The following is a 22,264-nucleotide window of genomic DNA, read 5'->3' as shown; positions in this document are numbered from 1 at the left end:
CACCATCGCTCATCATTATATCTGTTTAACAATGTACCTCAGGGATGATTTGTTAGTGTGGGAGGGGTTTCAGGGCAGGTACAATGGTCAGTCTCTAATTTTGACTGATTTGTTTAACGATGTAGCGAGAAGTACGGGTTTCAGCACTTTAAATGTCATTGGTGCGTGGGCAAATAGTCTAAATCTTGAGTGGCTGCAGGGTACAACAAGAACATCATATTATTGGATTTTTTTTTTCCAATTGTAGGGGCATTGTCAGCTTGGGTAGAAATTTTTTGTGACAAGGTTAGGTTTCACTGCAATAATATTTTAGTAGTGACGTTAATAGATAATTTATCTGCTTCATCACCTCTTGCGGTACATTTGTTGCAGCATTTCATTTTATTTTGTTTTGTTTTGTGGGGTTTGTGTCTTAATTCATGGGTGATAGCAGTTCATACTCCGTGGGTGTACAATTCTATAGCTGATTCTCTTTCTCATTTGCAGTGGTACCATTTCGGACTTTGGCACTGGTAGAAGAGTGCAGATTGTTCATAGAGCTCTGGGAGTTGCCTTGCAAGCATCAGGTCAATTGACAAGGGCTTCCTTGGCTGTTGTGATTGGGAGGTTTGTACCAAGCAGCTAGGATATGTTGTATATCAAGAGGATCAAGTAGGCACTTTGCTGTGTTGGTTAGAGTATGTCTAGGTGGTCAGTTTTGAGAGTTAATATATTTTTGGCCAGGATAGCTTTTAGCTGTAAGTTTAGAGAGTCTGAGAATTTACTAAGAATTTTTTGCTGGGCCAAGCTTTAAAACGTTTTTGTAAAGGTACTCAAAGTAGATTACTAGAGGCCCATTTTGTTTAAGTTGTTGGAGCACGTGGGTGAAAAATTGGTACAGGTGTGCAGTTTAACTTTTGAGGGGGTGTTATTTTGGTTGGCTTTTTCTTGGGCTTATTTTGGGGCTATGATGGTAGGGAAGTTGGTATCACCATTATTGGTTATTGAAGGGTATTTATTGAGACGCGATGTAGGATTGTTATGTGATTCAGTAGAATTGTGGGTGTGTCACTCAGAAACGGATCAAATGGGAAAAGAAAAGAGTGTTGTTCGGCTCGTTGAAGAGTTCTATGATGTGCCCTGTGCATTATGTAAAGTCATATTTAGGTCTGAAGGGGATCAGTTTGAGCCCATTACTACAACGCGAATATGGCTTCTTTCTATCACAATAAGTGTTTGCAGTAGTTTTTAAATACTGTTTAAGAAGGCTAGGATTGGAAGCAGATAAATTTGGCCACCATTTGTTTAGAATTGGAGCTGTGACTGAGGTGGAGAGACAGAGCCTCCCTTCATTGGCGAAACAAAAAATAGGCATGTGGGAGTCTAGGAGATATAAGTTGTATGTGTATCCAAATTTGGTGTGACCGGAGTTTAACAGAATTGACAGGTATATATTCTGAAGCACGATACATATAGATTAGCAAAAAAAAAAATAGTATGTTGAATGTTTTTGTTTTATGTGTACTGATATTCAATTCCCTCTTCTTTTTATTATTAGGTGAACCACCTTTAGTAAGGATTTTGGGGCATTGATTTGTATATTGGGGGAGGTAAGGGCAGAGAGGGGTGCAAGATGGGTTTTTTCCAGGAACGAGGTTTTGGTTAAGTGTTTATTACGTCACCACCGGAGTCCGCTCCAGCGACTTCTGCTCCGATCGCCAGGCGACGCCGTGTTCCGGCTGTGGATGGTGCTGGTGATGGGAGAGGAGTCGATGCCAGAGGCACCGGTGGGCGCAGGCTCCGATCATCCACTGAGCTGGGTTATCTTGGGATCTGCAGTACCACTGGCTGACTGTGGGTGGTGTGTGTCTTCCAGCTGGAATTGCCAGCGTTCAGCTACAGCCAATGGGAAGACACCACACCCTTCTTAGTTCCCCTCCTGTCTGCTGACCTCTGCCAGAGATAGTTCTGATTTCCTGGCTCCTGGTCTGCCTTATTCTGTTTTGTGATTTCTGTGTGCTGAGTTCTGCGTGTTTTCTGACTACCCTTCTGCCTGCTGTTTTTGTACCTCGCTGACCCATCCAGATTTGACCTCTGCTACGTTTTCTGATTACGTCATTGCCTGCCGATTCTGTCCCTGTTCTGCTATTCCTGGTTTGACGTCTACTCTCATCGGACTGCTGCCTTCCACAGGTAGTGATCTCCAGGGCCCTGTGTAATTCCAAATCCCTGTATAGGGGTTAAAGGGTTTCAGGGTTCTGGGGATCCTGCTTGATGAGTGGCTTTCCTCTAGCCTGTCCATTACATCCCATCTGAGTCTGTTGATCCAGGCAGGCGTTACAGTGTTCATAGGTAGCAACTATTACCGGATTTCCATCATTCTGCTCAGTTGGATCATTATCCAAAGGTTCCGACGTTGCATGTTGGAGGCAACAACCTACAAATGCCGGGATTTGTTCAAAGATATGCACCGTGATGTTTTGCGCCTCTGGCCATCTTATACAAAATTGAAGATTGTATGGTCAGACATTTTTCCTAGGAAGGTCTGGTGTGCTGCTAGATCCATTAAAAAGATTAAGAAGACAAGAATTAAAGTACCGGTAGATTGGGCAGTGGGGAATTTTATAGCAAGGAATGGAGGCAAAATGGTCAGACAAACAGATTGGAATGCGGGGAGGGTAGTTTTTGGCATAACGATGGTCTACATTTGAACACATTCAGAATTGACTTGTGGACCTTGAGGTTTCAGTAAGGTATGGAGAGTGTGCTTATTTTGGTGGAGTGACTTGCATAATTTAGCAATTAAGTGATGCTCATTGTGGCAGTGTGAACGGTTTCTTGGAGTTGGTGGAAAATTGTGATGGGGGAGTTGTAGATCAAGTAGATGGCACCCTCCAGTTGTGTTTGGAATTTGCTAATGGCCTAGCAGAGTTTTGTTACCCTTCAGAGTGTGGTCCTTGGGGAACGAGTGGCATGGAGAAGATTTTTCTAGCGACAAAGGTGCCTCTGAGCTGGTGCTCGCGTCTGGAGTTAAGCCTGCTTTACACCAGGCAATCAATCGGGCGATAGATCGTCGGGGTCACGGTTTTTGTGACGCACATCCGGCATCGCTGGCGATGCTGGCCTGTGTGACACCTCCTAGCGACGCAGTATCGCTCACAAATCGTGAGTCGGCTACTGCTCGTTAGGTTCCATAATATCGGTTACTTTAGTCGCCCATCGTTTCCGTGGTAGCACACGTCGCTCCGTGTGACACCACGGGAACGATGAGCAGCTCACCGGCCTCCCGCGGCCGCCGCCGGCTCTATGTGGAAGGAAGGAGGTGGGCGGGATGTTTACATCCTGCTCATCTCCGCCCCTCCGCTCTGATTGGCCGGCGGCCGTGTGACGTCACTGTGACGCCGAACGTCCCTCCCACTCCAGGAAGTGGACGTTCGCCGCCCACAGCGAGGTCGCACGAGAGGTAAGTATGTGTGACGGGTTTTGCCCGTGACGCAAAAAGGACGGGGGCGGGTACGATCGATTGTGAAATCGCACAATCGATCGTACCGTGTAAAGCAGGCTTTAATGCTGGAAGATTACAATATTTGGGTACAGACAGGCCTTTAGACCTCCAAGAACCTCCTTCCATCGAAAGTTAGTATTTATTATGTTTGCTGTAATAAAGGCATATTTGGTCAAATTAATCCAAAAGATGATGGGTCTGTCTTTATTTGAAGGGGGATATCTGGGGTGTCAATAGGTGAAGTACTTCATAAAAGGTGATGGAAGAGCAGACCTGAATCTAGGAACCACTTGTTCACATGAATGGAGTGATCATTGAGTCACAAAAATTTCTACACCGAACCTTAGCAAACAAAAGTTCTTAAGATATATATCTTATATCTTATATCTCACCCACATGCTGGGTATAAAATCTGAAGCAGATTTTTAAAATCGTCACATAACTTATGTTGTGCATTTTCACAGTGGATTTAAATGTCACTTAACAGTGTCACCACTGAAAATGTATGGACACACCCTAACTGATAAGTGCACATGAATACTTATCGCCTTTGATTTTTTTTTTTTAATTTACGTTAGAGAACCTGTCGTTATATTTTTACTATAAAAGCTGTTGCCACCACATTCTTCCGCCATTATATTCCTAACAAGCCCACTGTATCACCTCGGCAGCACCATATACAGTACATTACAATAGAGGTTTCTGACTTGTCCAGTGTCGTAACCTAATTCTCCACCAAACGGTCTGAGGGGTGTGTCTGAACCACGTGCGGCGCCACATCTAAGTACTTTAATGCCTAAAGCCATCATTGTCTTTTTCTTATTCATGTATGTCTCTCTCAGGTTCTGCATTACACATAACCACTTTCATTTTATTAGTGCCGTTTAATAAATGAACGCTACTCTTTAATTGATTGCTGTGGCCAACATGACGATTTTTCTTTTAGACCATTCCATAAATCTGTCCTGTGTTTTTTTTCGAAGTGTCACCTCAGTTTAGCTTGTAATTTGATGATGAATTTTAGAAGAGAGTAATGTACAGGGTATTTGTACCATATGGAGCTAGTAAGGCTTCATTCAGAAGTCAGTTTTTCATCTGTGCAAAAAAATGGTACTGTTGTACTTATAAATGTTATGGAGCCATGTGTAATCAGTGCTTGGTCAGTGTTTGGTCAGTGTGTTATCAGTGTTTGGTCAATGTGTCATCATTGTTTGGTCAGTGTGTCATCAGTGTTTGGTCAGTTTGTCATTTGGGTTTGGTCAGTGTGTCATTAAGGGTTGGTCAGTGTGTCATCAGGGTTTGATTAGAGTTTGGTCAATGTGTAATCAGTGTTTGTTTGGTCAGTGTGTCATCAATGTTTGGTTAATGTATCTTCGGTGTTTGGATCCGTTTCTCATCAGGGTTTTGTCAGAGTGTCATCAGGGTTCGGTCAGTTTGTTCATGTGCAGTTGGTGATTTTCATCCAAGCAGCTGGATCAATGTGTCATCAGTGTTTGGTCAGGGTATGATTAGCGTGTCATCAGGGTTAGTTCAAAATGTCATCAGAGTTTGGTCAGTGTGTCATCAGTCTTTGGATATATCATCAGTATGTAGACAGTATGTCAGCAGGGTTTGGTCAGTGTGTCATCAGTGTTCTAGATCCATGTGTTATCTGGGTTTGGTCAGTGCTTTCATGTGCAGTCAGTGATTTTCATGGCCCACTAGACTTCTATTGGCACTTTTTATCCATGCAGCTGAAAAAAAACGGATTTTTGCACTGTCGCATAGGCCTTGAAATAACACAGACCTGTGAATAGCACCATAGGTTATAATGGGAATGCGTTCTATTCGTGAAAAACCTGGATAGAACACAGATGTCTAAATGAGGCCTACTATGAATTCTGGCTAAAAATATTGAGCCTTGGGCACTACTGGTTGAGGAAGTCCAGATGGGATACAAAATGGATCTAGCGGATTGTAGAGTAAATTAGCATTTTAATGTTAAAAAGTTACTCAAGTGTGTAAAACACAACAAACAGGCAACAAGTCAGAGTTATAAAGTTTATTCAAAGCTTCTCAGTGCTGACCCTACTCTTCCCTTCAGTCTTAGGCCGGTGTCACACTTGCGATTGCCTCGCGTGTATCTCGCGCAAGTCTCGCGGTGCATCACCTGTCACGGACTTGCATTCTCCTCACAGGAGCGTCTCAGCTGCATAGAGATGCATGTAACCTCACCCTGTGTCTCACGGTGCAGTTGCAATCACATGAGTTAAAATGTCCATTTACAGCCATCCCCTCCTAATATGCAATGCTATTTCCACCTTTTTGTGAACAAATTTTTTTTAGGCCTATTTGTTATTTTGATTTTTGTCAAATATTGTATTTTATCTTTTTTTGTCTTATTTTATTTTAGACTTTATATAGTACTTTAGTTTTGGCTGTTTTTAAATGCAGTCAGGGATCACTGCATTTAGCACACTTCCTGTAATCATTAGCTGCTGTTAGTGGTGATTCCTGGTGCACTTGGACCTCTGCCATTTGTTGACTCCAGTGTTGTGTATGCTTGCTGTTTAAACCATTAAGGGTGCTTTACACGCTGCGACATTGCTAGCGATATATAGTCGGGGCCACGTTGTTAGTGATGCACATCTGGCGTCGTTAGCGACATCGCAGCGTGTGACACCAAGGAGATCGTTGACACGTCGCTCCTTTTCATAATATCGTTGGTGGTGCATGCTGCTGGTTGTTCGTCGTTCCTGCAGCACCACACATCGCTATGTGTGACACTGCAGGAGCGACGAACATCTCCTTTCCTGCGTCCACCGGCAATGAGGAAGGAAGGAAGTGGGCGGGATATTCCGCCCGCTCATCTCTGCCCCTCCGCTTCTATTGGATGGTTGCCGTGCGACGTCGTTGTGATGCCGCACGAACCGCCCCCTTAGAAAAGAGGCGGTTTGCCGGCCACAGCGACGTTGCAGGGAAGGTAAGTCCGTGTGACGGGTGTAAGCGATGTTGTGCGCCACGGGCAGCGATTTGCCCGTGACACACAACCGACGGTGGCAGGTATGCTCGCTAGCGATCTCGCTAGCGAGATCGCAGCGTGTAAAGTGCCCTAAAGAATAGTGACTCGTCGGTGGGTTGGTACTTACCAGGGGTTGCAAACCCATTTTAGAAGTTATTGTGAGGCACCACGTTTCTCTTTTTTATTCTTTCTCCAGTTCAGCTTATACTACTATCGTGGATGCAGCATTGTCTTTCCAGACTTTCCACCTCATCTGTAATTTCCTGTTTCCCTAAGTAGATTGATTCAAATCTCAGTCTTTTTCTTTAGACAAAATTTCTCCTTTTCTTGGCTTTTTTCTTCTAGGCTTACATAAATGCAGTGCAGTGGGGGACTTATTACAGCAGAGCTGTTCTCAGCCATCACATCAACAGTGTGAATTCTATTTGGATGCCTTCAGGACTTTTTAGAAATTTTACATTTTATAGAGGTAAAGCAGGGAAAAAAGCATTAATTCAATCTGCAAAGAAGCCCAGTCATCAAGATACAATCTTCCTCTTACATTTGTGCTACTGCAAAATGAAAAGCATATTTCTGCATGTTTTATGTCTGCATACACCCAGCAGTCACATTTGAGACTGTTTTTTTTGCCTAGTTTTCAAAGTTTTTTTTGCTTGTTTCTCAGTTGAGCCGTGTTCTCTTTTAGTTTTTTTTCTTAAAGTCTGTTTTATGTGTTCATCTGTTTGTTTTTATGTTCTTTATTGTAGGCAGGGTTTGGAGTTTTCAGATATTTTTAGCTGAATCATTAATTTCAACTTTTTAAAAAGTTTTTTGCATATACAGTTTCCTCACTAAGTGGATTTTTGCACAAATTTTGTGACATTTTTAATGGAACATGTGAGTTTCTGCTCTAAAAAGTCTTAACAATATTAAAAGACAAAAATAATGAGCTTTTTTTCCCACTACATTCATGAGCCACGTGTGCTGTTATGAAGAATTTAGCACAAAAAACATCAACTAATACCAAGAGCAAAAAAGAGCAAATGATGAATCATATCCTGTATGATATCTTGGTTATAGGTTTTGCCATATGTTGCTCGATATTTAGCCACAGTGTGACATTGGTGACCATGAGCAAAGTAACAATTACCTACCATGTTTTTCATAAGAATAAAAAAATGTAGCCTTCTTTTGACCCTTTGGTATGTAGAGTAAAGGCCCTGTCACACACAGTGATAAATCTGCGGCAGATCTGTGGTTGCAGTGAAATTGTGGACAATCAGTGCCCGGTTTGTGGCTGTGTACAAATGGAACAATATGTCCATGATTTCACTGCAACCACAGATCTGCCAAAGATTTATCTCTGTGTGTGATGGGGCCATTAGAGACACAGGTTGTAACCAAACAAACGATGTCTGTTGATGTGGACTCAGTGATCCAACACTACCAGTCCTGTGGTCCTCCATTATTCTTATTCCCATTGCTGCAGTGAATGCATTCTGTAGTTGTGCTGTTAATATCTACACAAGAAAACCAGACAAAGCTTGACTAATGAAAATGTTTCTTCTTTGTCGACAGTTCTGTGTTGCATACAGCAGTCCGATAGAAAACAATGTATGTCTGCAGCACAGTGTACAGTTTGATGCCAAGGGCTAGAGGATGGCTGCCAGATATTAAGATAGCCAGTTGAGCTTGCTTATAACTATAGGGTCTGACTACGCATAGGTTTTGTAGTCTGTAACCCTGGAGACGCACAGCTGTGGATACAATAGGGGAAATCTTGGTTTCAAAAGGAGCTTCTGACCTTTTAAAACTATTTGTCACCACTCCTGATATGTCTGTTTTTGGAAATCTGTGTATTTCCCATCATTCTGGAGCATCTCTGCTTTGAACTTTGTTTTGTGTCATTCCTCTGACATTTCTCCGGAATATTTCTAATAAAATTGACAATTTGGTATTAAAGGGAATCTGTCAGCACAGAATGACTGTTCAAACCAAGTACAGGTGCTCAGTGCATCATGGCGGGACTAATCATTTAAGTGCCCCTTCTCCCTGTCTGTTTTTTATCTATCTCCTACCTTTTCTGGCCTTTTGAAACTAAAATCATCAATCTAAGAAGGGAGAGTGGAGATTGAGGGAAAACAAGCATGTGGGAAGGTGTACTTAAATTATTAATCCCGCCATGATGCACGACTGCCTGTACTTGGTTTGCACAGTCATCCTGTGCTGACGGAGTCTCTTTAACATTCCTATCCTTCAGTATGGCACATTCAGCCCTGACTTGACAGGAACACAAACTTAACTGTTAACAAGAGTTTTATTTTAAGGCCTAAGACACACGGTATGAAAATCGGAGAGATAAAACATCGCATTCCACTCGGACCAATATTAGCCTATGTGTCAGCACCCATGAGCGATTATTTTCTCAGCCCTGATCAGACCGAGAAAATAGTCGCAGCATGCTGCGAGTGTAATTTGATAGTTGTTTCTCTCGCACCCATTTAAGTCCCCATTTAAGTCTATGGGGCAAGAGAAAAATCACGCTGCACTCGCAAGTACACCGGTGTACTGCGAGTGCAGAGCGAGAATGGCAATAGCCGGTAACGGAGGAGAGAGGGAGATAAATCCCTCCCTCTCCTCCGCAGCGCCGGCCCTCCCCTCAGCAGCGCTGGCTCGTCCCTCCTCAGGGCCGGCCCGCCCCCTGTAGCTGTGCTCCGATCGCGCAATTTGATTAGGTCGCAGTGACACTCGCATGACACTCGGCTCCCGCTGTGCTGCCAGTGTCATACGAGGATCGTAGTAGTCCCCTGTGTGGCTCCGGCCTTATTATACCCCAGATTTCTTTGAAGAACGCCTAGGGAACAGCACAAGAAAGAGTTCAAAGATTCAGCTTCAGAGAATAGAATCGACGGCACTCACTAAAAATCTATTCACATTCCTTTATTCATGGATTATTCTGTAGTATTGTTTAAGACTAGTTTTAAGACTAACTTTTTTGTCCGCTATTAAATAACTTGATTTCTTAACTTATCCGTTAATGGATTGCTATTTCTCTTCCATTTGAAACTGATCCAGCAAAATACGGATCCTTCACAAATGCAAGACAATGGATGGCTAAATAGCAATCCGTTAACGGATCCATTATTGGAAGAATCCAATGTTAAAAAACAGATCCTGTAAAAATCTATATTTTTCAAAACAAACAAAAAAGTTGTGCTTGCGCACCTTTTTTGCCACAGATTGCTGCTGGATCCGTTTAACGGATGATTAATGGAATGTGAACTTAGCCTAAGGATCCCCAACTAAACCTTTGGTGTGGTGATTCCCTGAATGTGAATAATGGAAGTGAATTTTTATTTTCCTCAACATCAAAGTGTTTTTAAAAAGAAAAAAAAAAACAAACAAAAAAAACAAAACCTTCTGTAATATTATGTAATGAAGAATATAAGCTTTTACTAAAATGGACATGTCACAAGTGTGAGAGCATTCTGCCTGCACCAGCCATTACATTAAAGTGAACCTGTCATGTTGAAAATAGTTTGTGATGTGCAGGAAGGATGTTATAGAGCAAGAGGATCTGGTCAGATTGATATACATTTTGTGGGAAAAGTTGCAGTTAAACTTGCATTATATTAATTGAAATGACTGGTGTTTATATGCATGAGTCCAGTGGCTGAACCTATTCAGTGATGGATAGTCTTCTCTGTATAAGTTTGCATGCAGAAATAGCTGTCAGTCCCTGATTGGACTGCCCGCTGGACTCGTGTGCATACAAACATCAGATATTCCAGTGAATTAAATAAACAATTTACACTGATTTTTTTCCAACAAACCTTTATATCACTTTGCTCAGCTTCTTCTCTATGCTATGCTGTCCACAGATCAGACTCCATGTACAATGTGAAAGGTTCCCTTAAATGATTGTCTCTTAAAGGGAATCTGTCAAAAGATTTTTGCTATGTAATTTGAGAACAGAGTTGATATAGGGACAGATCCTTATTCCAGTGATGCATCACTTACTAAGCTACTTGTTGTAGTTTGTATAGAATCTGTTTGCTCTAGATCTAGCAGTGATCAGAATGCTGATCTTTGTATAACCCTGCCCACACCGCTGAATGACAGCTTCCTGTTTATAATACACACTGTCCGCAAGCTGCCAATCAGCGGTGGGGGAAGGATTATACAGATTAGTCTGACTGGCTTATACATGAGACCCACTCAGGCTGTGATCATCTCCTACTGATAAAAATAAAACACATAGTATAAGAAGTGACACATTACTGGAATCCGTCTCTCTGCCCCTACATTATGCATTATTTTTGTCCTGTCTTAAGGTGGGGCAGTTCACTAGTCCCCGACGCGCGTTTCACGTTGGACTTGGGGGGCGAATTGCGCGTCGGGGTTTTGTGGACTGCCCCTACCTTAGGACGGGACAATATGGCTAAGCTGGATCATAGTTACACGTAGGTAGTCTGTTTATTGCACAAGGTGACTAGCCCTCTGGTGACTGATTTATTCATTGCGGTTTTGAACTTTCATGTCTGGCCTATTTACTTTTGCGAGTCTATATATCAGATGGTACTTTATTACTGTTGATACATGTGTTGTCCACTTATAATCACATTATAGGCTATTATTGCTGTTAAATTGACTAGATTGTATATGTGAATTGGTGTGACACACAGATCAACAGAGGTCATATGTACTGCAGACAGGCTGTTCGGCTGCTTTCTGCCACATCAGAAGATTGTGCTATGGTGTTGTGCAGTATATTGTAGAGAGGGCATAGTACAATGCTTTTGAAAATACACATTACTTGAATACTGACATATTTATTCATTCATTAGTTGTTCTCTGTAAATTCGACAACATACGGGCATTGTGCAATTTTTATACAAATTTATATCTTAATTCAATCCATGCCAATTTACCGATCCTCTACCTTGCCCCTGGGTACGTGCTTTCCACCTTTTTCTGCACTTGTGGTCTTCTCCCTATTATTAATTATATATTTTTTGTGTGTATTTGTGTTTAAAAATTTAAATTTAAAAATTATTCATATTTTCATATTAAGGAATTTGACTCCAGTTTTTCTAGGATTTTCTGTGCTTAGAAGTTTCCTAAAACTTGTTCTTGATGTTACTATGATTTCTCAGATGATATTGATTTCACTGCTTATAATAAGAAGTCTGAGGATTTTAGTAAGATGTTTGTTTTCTTTTTGTATTTTAGATGGAATCCTTTTAGTGACAACTTTCTGCTCCTGCTGCTGCTGCTGGGCAAGCAGCATCACTACATGATCACATGACTCTGGATATGGACTCAGTCCTGTCAGACTTTGTTCGGTCTACAGGGGCTGAACCTGGTCTGGCAAGAGATTTGCTAGAAGGTAAGACTTCTCTTGCTTGTTTCTGTCACCTTCTAAAAAAAATGTTGGCACATAACCGCTTTCCAAATAGTGGATTAACCTATTTCCACTTAGGCTGCTTTCACACATCCGGTTTTTCCTGTGCGGCACAATCCGGCGCTTTGCAGAAAAAATGCAACCGTTTTTTTTAAAAGACTTACATTAGTGCCGTATTGTGCCGCATGGGCTTGCGTTCCGTCCGGTTTTTGACGCATGCGGAAGATTTAGCCGATGCGGCGGCTGGATGGAACGTTGCCTGGCACGTTTTTTTGTCCGGCAAAAAAAAACGCATCGCGCCGCATCCGGCCGATGCGGCGCGATTTGCAATGCATGCCTGTGGACGCCGCATGCGGCGTCCACAGGCAAAAAACGCATCCGACCGCCGCATGCGTTTTTTTCCACTGCGCATGCTCAGTAGCCTGTCGCAAGCGGCAAAAAACGGACGAGCCGCATGTAAAAAACTTATGCAAAGGATGCGGTATTGTCGCCGCATCCGTTGCATAGGTTTTAGAGCCGGATTGGCCGCCTCTGCTAAAACCGAAGGTGTGAAAGCAGCCTTATTCAGTCATCCACTTACCATCTGTTCACATTGTAAATTGAGCACTCTCGCGATTTACACCTTGTTACCACTACTGTTAGAATATAGGTGATAAGCCCAACACCACAAACTGCTACCCAACTGTCAAATGGTTTTTCCAGTAATTTATTAATGGTCACAGGGTGGTAAAAAACAAAAAACAAAATGCAAAACTAAAAATATTGAATGACTGGACTGATGCTCCTTTCCATTCTGTTGCTGGCATCCCTTGCTGGTCTCCTGACTTTCTCTTCCTGAGTTTTGCTGCTACATTGACATTTCGGTCATGCCAAATGAAACAGTCTATCCTTAAATGACAACCCCAATAATAGAAAAGTAGTGTACAAAGCTTTAATAGAAAAGTTACAGAACTTAGAAAAAAAAAGATAATATACAAAAACAAGCAAATAAAAATTAGAACGCTTAACACAGAAAAAGCACAAAAATAGTATCAATAGTTAGTTATTCCTCTATTAACACACAGTTACATGCACTGCTAATCATCAAACATCAAGCAAATTGCTCATTAGTAGTGATGGACGAACCCCCCGATGTTCGGGATCGGGAGACTTGCCCGAACGTTTTTTAAAGTTTGAGTTCGGGGCCAAAGATAACGCGAACTTGTGTCCAAACCCCGAGCTTGGACTTTACATTTATGGGATGGGGCACGGGGGGGCTGTAAAATAAAGAATATAGTTAATAATAAACATTGTCATTATACTTACCGATACCGCGATGTGTCCTGAAGACCCATTCAGCCGCAGTCTCCTGGCCGCTTCTGCTTCCAGGTCCGATCATTAACCTCCGGCGGTATTCACTGCACTGTTCGTCACTCGGCAGTCTTTGGCTTTTTTGTCTATGTTCGTGGCAACGTCAAGGTTCACCTGAGTACATGGCTTAGCCATGGACTTGATTGAACTTTGACTATCACTGTCAGCCTTCTTCTCGCTCTTTATAGACGCTTGTCTGTACAGAGCAATGAAGCAGAGCTGACATTGCTCTCCCTGCTTCTCGCTCTGTATAGACGCTTGTCTGTACAGAGCGATACAGCAGAGATGACATTGCTCTCCCTGTGGACTACGTCAGACTAAGGATTTTTTTATAATAAAGATGGCGTCTCTAAATGTTTTTTTTGTTTTATTTCTAATAAAAAAATGTTCTGTGTGTGTATTTCTTTTCACTGTTCACTAGAAATGCATGGTGGCCATGTCTAATTTGGCATGACTGAGAATACAAAGCTGGTATCAACCCCTTTATAACCTAGCGTGCCACCGCCATCAGCTGGACGAACCAAGTAAAGTGCCTGGAAATGGCGCTAAGAAACAATGCACCATTTCCAGGGACGGCTGTGGGCTGTGGTTTTTAGCGTGGGGGTCCAGAATGCTTGGGCCTTACCACACTGAGAATCCCAGCCCCCAGCTGCCCCCAGTTTTACCTGACTGGCTATCAAAATATGGCGGGAGCCCGCACATTTTTTTTCTATTATTTTTTTAAATAATTAAAAAAATAATTAATGGGCTTTTCTGTATTTTCATTGCCAGCCAAGTTAAAGCCAGGCAGATGGGGGTGGCATCCCATAGCCGTCCACTTTATCTGCGCTGAGAATCAAAAATACCGCAGAGTGCTGTCATTTTTTTAAAATTTTATTTCTTTTTACACTACTACGGTATATGTGTGAGGGACTGAACAGCCAATCACAGACGCTGTCACGCAGAATGGGCATCTGTGATTGGCTGTTGGAGTAACCTGGAATCTTCCCATACATGCTATATGCTAAAATGTATGGGCTGGTTTCATGTTACTCCAGCATCCAACCACGGACGCCCACTCTGTGATATCATCTGTGAATGTCTGTTATTTTAACAGTAAAATAAAACAACAACACAGAGAAAAAAAATATTTCATTAGAAATAAAACAGAAGACATTTAGGACTCCAACTTTTTTACCCAAAAAAACCCCTCCGACGTAGACCAAAGGCGGGCGAGCATCTTCATCTTTGCTACATCTGTGTGAAAAGTCATACAGGTCTGCTAACACAGACTAACAGGCACAGACTCAGCTAAGAGCTCGCACAGATTTCTCCCGAGTGCACAGCTGAGGCCGATCAGCTGTGTCCCCAGGTAACCTCGACTGACATCACTGCAACACTGCAGTGAGCGCTTGTCGGCAGTGAGAGTGCTGACGTCTGGTCACATGGCTATGATGTCATGGAAGGTCCTGTAACCCACGAGGTAACAACAACATTCACACCAGACTGATCACATAGCCATAATGTCATGACAGGTCCTGTAGTCAGTGAAGGTTATCCAGGGGCACAGCTGACCGGCCTCAGTTGTGCACTCGGGTGAAGTCTCTGACAGCTCTCAGCTGAGTCTGTGCCTGCTCTCTGTGTGAGCTGACTTGTGTTTGTCTCCTCGCACAAATGCAGCTAAGCTGAAGAGATGCTCGCCTTTGGACTACGTCGGAGGTTTTTTTTTTTCTTTTTATAGCCCCTGGACCCGAACTGTAACATGGGTTTGCCAGGAAAACTCGTGTTTGGGACCTTGTGTACGCGGTATGGACCCCGAACTTTACAGTTTGGGTTCGACAATCACTACTCATTATATCATTCAACAGCTGATCGGCTTGGATGTTGGCACTCCTTGTGCTAAGGCCTTTAAGGCGAACCTGTTATAGTAAAAATGCTATTAACCTGCAAATATGGGGTTAATATGAAGGTTAATAGTATTCTAAATCTGCCTGGCCACTGCACTGAAAGTCTGGCTACTGGGAGGAAATTAACTTTATTCCTCCTGGCAGCCTGAGGCTTTCAGTCATAGAGACGCAGCTACGGCCATCAATCAGTACACAGTGAGCGGCATCTGTTAACCTTTCCCTGGCACTGACTGACAGCTGGCTCAGTACTGCATCATTACAAAGCTGACTGTCAGTCAGTGCCGCAGGTGTGGTTACAGCCGCTACTTACTATGTACAGAGCTGTGACTGACACTGCTCCAGCCGCACCTATGACCGAAAGCCCGAGGCTGCCAGGTAGCATAAAATTTATTTCCTTCTTGTAGAGGGGCTCTCAGTTCAGCTGGGCAGCGTTAGAACGCTATTAACCTGCAGACTAACCCCATATCTGATGGTTAATAGCATGTTTTTTTTTACAGGAGAAGTTGCCTTTACATTACTTTCAATTCTATTTTGCCTGGCTGTGCAGAAGCCACCATTCTTTACCCTATCTGCAGTAGGATAAAAGATCATTAGGGCTTCGCCTTTTGGGTAAAGGTCCAGTCACACTAAGCAACTTACCAGCGATCCCAACAACGATAGGGATCGCTGCTAAATTGCTAGGAGGTTGCTGGTGAGATGTCACACTGCGACGCTCCAGCGATCCCACCAGCAACCTGACCTGGCAGGGATCGCTGGAGCGTCGCTACACGAGTTGCTGGTGAGCTCACCAGCAACCAGTGACCAGCCACCAGCGCCGCGTGGAAGATGCTGCGCTTGGTAACTAAGGTAAATATCGGGTAACCAACCCAATATTTACCTTGGTTACCAGCGCACGGAGCTACACGTGCAGAGAACAGGGAGCAGCGCACACTGAGCGCTGGCTCCCTGCTCTCCTAGCTACAGCACACATCGGGTTAATTAACCCGATGTGTCCTGCAGCTACATGTGCACAGAGCAGGAGCCGGCACTGACAGTGAGAGCGGCGGAGGCTGGTAACAAAGGTAAATATCGGGTAACCAAGGACAGGGCTTCTTGGTTACCCGATGTTTACTGTGGTTACCAGCCTCCGCAGAAGCCGGCTCCTGCTGCCTGCACATTTAGTTGTTGCTATCTCGCTGTCACACACAGCGATCTGTGCTTCACAGCAGGACAACAACAACTAAAAAATGGCCCAAGACATTCAGCAACAACCAACGACCTCACAGCAGGGGCCGGGTTGTTGCTGGATGTCACACACAGCAACATCGCTAGCAACGTCACAAAAGTTGTTCGTTAGCAGCGATGTTGCTAGCGATGTTGCTTAGTGTGACGGGGCCTTAAGGGTTCTTTTACACAAATCGAACAGCACTAAACAATCACCAGTTGGTGGTTGTTTAATCTCCTGTTTACACAGGAAAACCATAGTAAACAATGCATAACAGATCACTAACATCTACATAGGCTGCCAAAGCTCTCGGCAGTGTGATTTGTGCTTACTAGAGATGAATAAATCCAAGGTTCAATGTTCTTACCAAACACAGACTTTATTAAAAAAAAAAACAAAAAAAAAACAGACTTCAAGTTCGGAGATCAGGTGCTTTACGTATGAGAACCACTCGTGCGAGCATCACTGTGCTCGGGTACGCTCAGTCGTTAGCACAGTGTGAGCCACTTGCAGTGATAGATATGTCTCGTACTGGGGGTAAAAACAGCATGATCGGATGTAGTGTGCACTCCGCAGAAAACATATGGAAAAACCCCAACTCTCGAAGTGATCTGTTTATGGCTGGCTGAATGTGGGTTAAGACCCAGACTGCCCAATTAGAGACTTCCATTCGGGGTTTAGGTCATGTCCGGCTTCAAAACCGAACTTTATCTAAAGTCCAGCTTAATTTGTCAAACCGAACTTCCACGAGTCCGCTCATCTCTAGTGCTTATACAGGATAACTCATTGATGAGGATGCTAATGTTTTGGCGCTGCGCTGAAAATGATTGTTTCACCTGATGAACGAGAATTTTGCTCATTCATCGAGTGATCATTTCACAATTATCTTTCACTGTTGAACATTTTTAAGAACACTCGTTCACAATTATGTATCAGTGTAAACGCAGCTTTAAGGAGCATTACTTTGGAGGCTCTGATCACTAGGATATTAGGGTTGGCCATACACATGGGATAACTGTCGGCTCAGGTTTATGTCAATCAGTTCATTTAAACAAAGTATGACAAGAAGAAGAAAAAGTACTGCTTATAACGGGAAGCACACCCTACAATCATGTGAATAAATAGGATTTTATTGAATTGCAAAAAGGGGATTAAAAACAGTTAAAAACATATAACCCACACCTGGGTATCTCCATTCATCACAATAATATAGGTGGAGTGTACACTACAATTAGTCAATTGTGCAAAGCAATATAAATCGCAACACCCCATTGCTCAATGTTACTGTTGAAGTAAGGGTCACCAATACATCCAATATATCAGGCCATAATATAAGTTTCCTTAAAATAGGGAGTGAACACATATTTCCATTATAGGAGAGAGCTGATGAAAAAAAGGCCCTAGGCACATTCTATACAGACCAATGGTAGACCCAGCTGAATACAGCGACTTCAAACAGTGAAGACCCCGGGATACGCCCCACGCGTCTCGCCGCTAGGCTTCATCAGGGACAGATAGTGGTCACCTGATGAATGAGAATTTTGCTCATTCATCGGGTGATCATTTCACAATTATCTTTCACTGTTGAACATTTTTAAGAACACTCGTTCACAATTATGTGTCAGTGTAAACGCAGCTTTAAGGAGCATTACTTTGGAGGCTCTGATCACTAGGATATTAGGGTTGGCCATACACATGGGATAACTGTCGGCTCAGGTTTATGTCAATCAGTTCATTTAAACAAAGGTGATATTTCTGAATAGACAGTGAGGTATTGTGGAGGAAGATGGTAGAGAAAAAAATAATTTTACTATTACATATATAGAACTTTCAGAACTCTGGTTTAGTGTTTAGGAATTTGCTTGAATTTGGAATTTGGGAAGACTTCTTAAGACCTATTATTTTTGAGATGCTCTGATATGTGCAAAATTACGAGCTTAGCCATAACTAGTACTGTGTGGATAAATGGAGAAATGGCTTCTCCATCTGCCACAGATAGATCATGAGCACAGCATTACACAGTTTAACTTTGCACATTAATCTGAACATATTCAAAAGGGCAAAAATGCAATGAGTAACGATGATATATTCAGTTGTAAATATCCATTTTATTTGGTGGTCAGTATAATCCGTTCGGTTCCATAAATGCATACCACATGCAGTAGAAGGTGTGTGGCAGCATGCTGAGCCTTCTACATTTCATTAGAGTAGGGGCTGATGTGCAGTAACCGGAAACGGCCACTATACAGTTAATGGAGCTGTGCAACTGATCACATTTGTTGCACCCCTCACCCTTCTGATATTGATGAATTATCCTAAGAATAGGCTATCAATATAAAGGTACCAAAAGCCTCTTTAACTACGGAGATGCCAAAACAGGCACAAAGTGATTGTACATATGTGATATCCCTGCCCCACTACTTTACAGCCTAAAAGTCTACACAATTAAGCAGATCAATATGATATGTACAGTACATTTGTATTCATATGAAAGAGCTCATCTACTTATTTAATAGAACCGCACTGGCAGTGTAGGATTAGCATGGATAAATATGCATAATTCATTGTAGCAAATCACAACTCGCAGTAGCTCATTAATACCGATTTATTATCACCCACGTGTATGGCGTATCCACAGATTATGTGCAGGTTAAGCTTCCAACTCCATAAGGTTTAAAATTGGCTCCTCTGTTCATTTCCAGTAATAGTCACATTACTTTAAAGGGGTGGTTCACTACATAGTTTTCCAAGGCACATTGATATAACGTTAAGAAACAAGGCTTCTCTCATACTTTGTGTTGGCAATAGTGCCTGTGAGCGGCGATATTGTGGTCCTCTCATCCCCATCGTTTCACCTTTGATGTCCTGTGATGTCACGTCAACTTCCAATTCACCTGACACCACTGAGGCGGGCCCCAGTCCCTGTAAGTGACTGGGCTGTGGGCGGCGTTTCACTGTTCATCACAGCCCTGCGTCACAACCCAACATCTCCCTGCTCTCTCCTTCACTGCAGAGTGCCGCAAGCAGGAGCAACGCTGAACTGTGACGCTGGGCTGAGATGAACGGTGAAACGCCACCCACATACCAAGCACTCACGGAGACTGGTGCTGGCCTCAGTGGTGTCAGGTCAACTGGAAGTTGACCTGAAATCACAGGACATCAGAGGTCATGGAGCCCGGGGTCACGCGATGGGGATGAGCGGACCACAGTAGTGCTGCTCACAGGCACTATGCCCCAACACAAGGTATTTCAGAGAAGCCTTGTTTCTTAATGTTATATCGATGTGCTTTGGAAAACTAAGTAGTGAACCACCCCTTTAAGTATTAGCGTCTTACAACAAGTATTGTGCCCTCCATGCCCCGCTTCATCATCACATTATCAGTGACGTTTACTTCTTCAGCGCTTTTAGGCAGGTGTACCACATCGAGTAGTAACGCTTTTCAGATGAGACTGCAGGTTTATAGGAAATCTATTTTTAATAAACCTACGTATGTACTGTACATGCATCAGTTGCTCTTCTGCTGAAAAAGCAAACGTAGCATTAATGATATTTTGTTGCAAGTCTTACGTTGCTCTGAAATAAACACCAATTGTTTGACTGTAGATATTCTAAATAGTTACACCAAAGGTACTACTACTGTTACCTCCTAATAGGATGATAATAAGCTTGTTACTCCAAAGACTATCACTATACGGTAGTGTCACTGAAGCGCTTGTGCCTTGTAATTAGTCTGTGAGAATGTATTTGTAGAGCTTTGTGAGGGAATGTTCATTGCAAAGGTGGCTGCGCTGGGTGTTATGGAAAAATTCCATGGTCAGCTTTCATTCAGAAGTCTACACCACCTTACTCTGGGTGGCTCTTGTTAATGGGAATCTGGCATAAATGTAATGCCGGTGTCCCTGTGCTATTCTGCCTCTTTCCTGCAGCAGGGACGCCTACATACTCTCTGTCGTGGCCAGACTGTGTGCCTCCTTCCCTCTCCATGACCGCCCATGTGCTCTCCTCCTGCTCCCGGGGCCTGTTCACTTTGCATGGGTCCCCCAGAAGTACACTTAGGACATGCACGTTCCTTCGCTATTAAAGTGCCAACGTGCAATTACTTAGGCTGAGAGACACTAGGTACCTAAGTCATCTCCCCTTAGGGGGAGGTACATGCGCAACGTGTTTAGATAGCTACCCGCTTGCTAGCTAGTTGTCAGGTCCCATGTATCCTTTCCCCATTACCTGTCCCTGTGCCCGCCTTCCCTTACCTGTCTGTACCTACCATACCCTCTGTACCTGCTTGCACCAGCCATCCTATCTGCATCAGCCATCCCGCTTGCACCTGTCTGCCCTACAGACTTTAACTGTCCATACCTGAGCCCGTCTCTGCCTTGGGGGTCAGCTGGCACAGACCTGGATACTGCCCTAGGAATGGCACCTGGTGTCTACTGGCAATCAAGCCCATCCTCACTATCTGAGGCTCTGGCATATACCCGGTAGGCACTTAGTTAAACCCCTCCCATAACTAGGTAAGCCTCGGTTTCCCCTGTGGTCCAGTGGGTCCTCTCCTGCTCACCACAACCCCGTCTAGCTTACAGTAGGGAATTTATGTTTTCTGAGGGCAGAATGATGTTGGGGCTAACACCGTGGTACCAGCAATGTGTCACTTACTGGTCTACATGCTGTCATTTTGATAAAACCAGTTTTTCTGCTGCAGATCTACCGCTCTACAAGTTTTCTGAATGCTGAGCTCTGTGTACACTGTTCATAGGCAGAAATCTAACAATCAGTGGAGTGGCGTGGTTATACTAAGCAGTCCTATAGTGATAATCTCCGGCTACCAAAATTGTTGAAACTACAACAAACAACCCTGTAAGTGGCACATGGGTTGAATCAGAGTCTGTGCCCCTACATCAAGATGCTCTCTGATTACGTAGCAAAAACCTGCTGACTGATTCCATTTAAAGCCTAGGGAGAAGTTTAATTATCTGGGCATTGTACTGTATGTCACTTGGTATATAAGAAATATATATTGGTGATTAAAGGCATCTTATTGTTCTTTGATCATGTGGTGACGTTATTTGGGCTGTGTGTGGTACTATAGCTTACTTTGTTATGATTGTCCTGTTTTGTTTTTAGTGGGAACTGATGATCTTCACAAGTGCTGTGTAGATGTAGTGGTAATCTACAGGTAAATAGCGTATAAATCATGCGGTGATGCTCCAGTAAGCCAGTGAGGCACGATTTAAATGCTATTTCCCTGCAGATTACCACTATGTCTGCTAATAAATCGTGTTTCTTGAGGTGTCAGGTTCCCTTCAGTCTTTTAATGTGGTACAGCTTTATAATTTTCATCTGTGCCTCAGAGCATTCAGCTGTAGATTACATCACATAGACAGTAATATACTGCTGCATGCAGGGCTGTTTTTCCTATCCAAAAGACTAAAGGCTGCTTTACACGCTACGACATCGCTCAAGCATTCTCGTTGGGGTCACGGAATTTGTGACGCACATCCGGTCGCTTTAGCGATGTTGTTGCTTGTGACACCTATAAGCGATTTTGCATCGTCGCAAAAACGTGCAAAATCGCTAATCGGTAACATGCCCAATTATCGTTGCTGATGCGTGTACGATGTAGTTCGTCGTTCCTGCGGCAGCACACATCGCTATGTGTGATACCGCAGGAACGAGGAACCTCACCTTACCTGCGGCCGCCGGCAATGTGGAAGGAAGGAGGTGGGCGGGATGTTGATCGTTGACACGTCGCTCCTTTTCATAATATCGTTGGTGGTGCATGCCGCTAGTTGTTCGTCGTTCCTGCGGCATCACACATCGCTATGTGTGACACTGCAGGAACGACGAACATCACCTTACCTGCCTCCACCGGCAATGAGGAAAGAAGGAGGTGGGCGGGATATTCCGCCTGCTCATCTCCGCCCCTCCGCTTCTATTGGGCGCCCGCTTTGTGACGTC

General features: G+C 43.4%; 1 protein-coding gene across 2 annotated transcripts in view; it reads left to right on the top strand.

Annotated features, from left to right (window-relative positions):
• OTUD7A (OTU deubiquitinase 7A) overlaps window positions 1-22,264 on the top strand; it is a 445,034-nt gene that overhangs the window by 203,293 nt on the left and 219,477 nt on the right. For both annotated transcript variants that reach the window (XM_075345683.1, XM_075345682.1), the window contains one exon: window positions 11,697-11,853. In XM_075345683.1, coding sequence (XP_075201798.1) covers window positions 11,769-11,853 — 85 coding nt within the window. In that variant the 5' untranslated portion in view covers window positions 11,697-11,768. The remainder of the gene's footprint in view (window positions 1-11,696; window positions 11,854-22,264) is intronic.

The sequence above is a fragment of the Anomaloglossus baeobatrachus genome, chromosome 4 (assembly GCF_048569485.1).
Source record: "Anomaloglossus baeobatrachus isolate aAnoBae1 chromosome 4, aAnoBae1.hap1, whole genome shotgun sequence".
In the NCBI taxonomy this organism is placed as follows: Eukaryota; Metazoa; Chordata; class Amphibia; order Anura; family Aromobatidae; genus Anomaloglossus; species Anomaloglossus baeobatrachus.
This window is presented reverse-complemented; position numbering and strand designations above follow the sequence as displayed.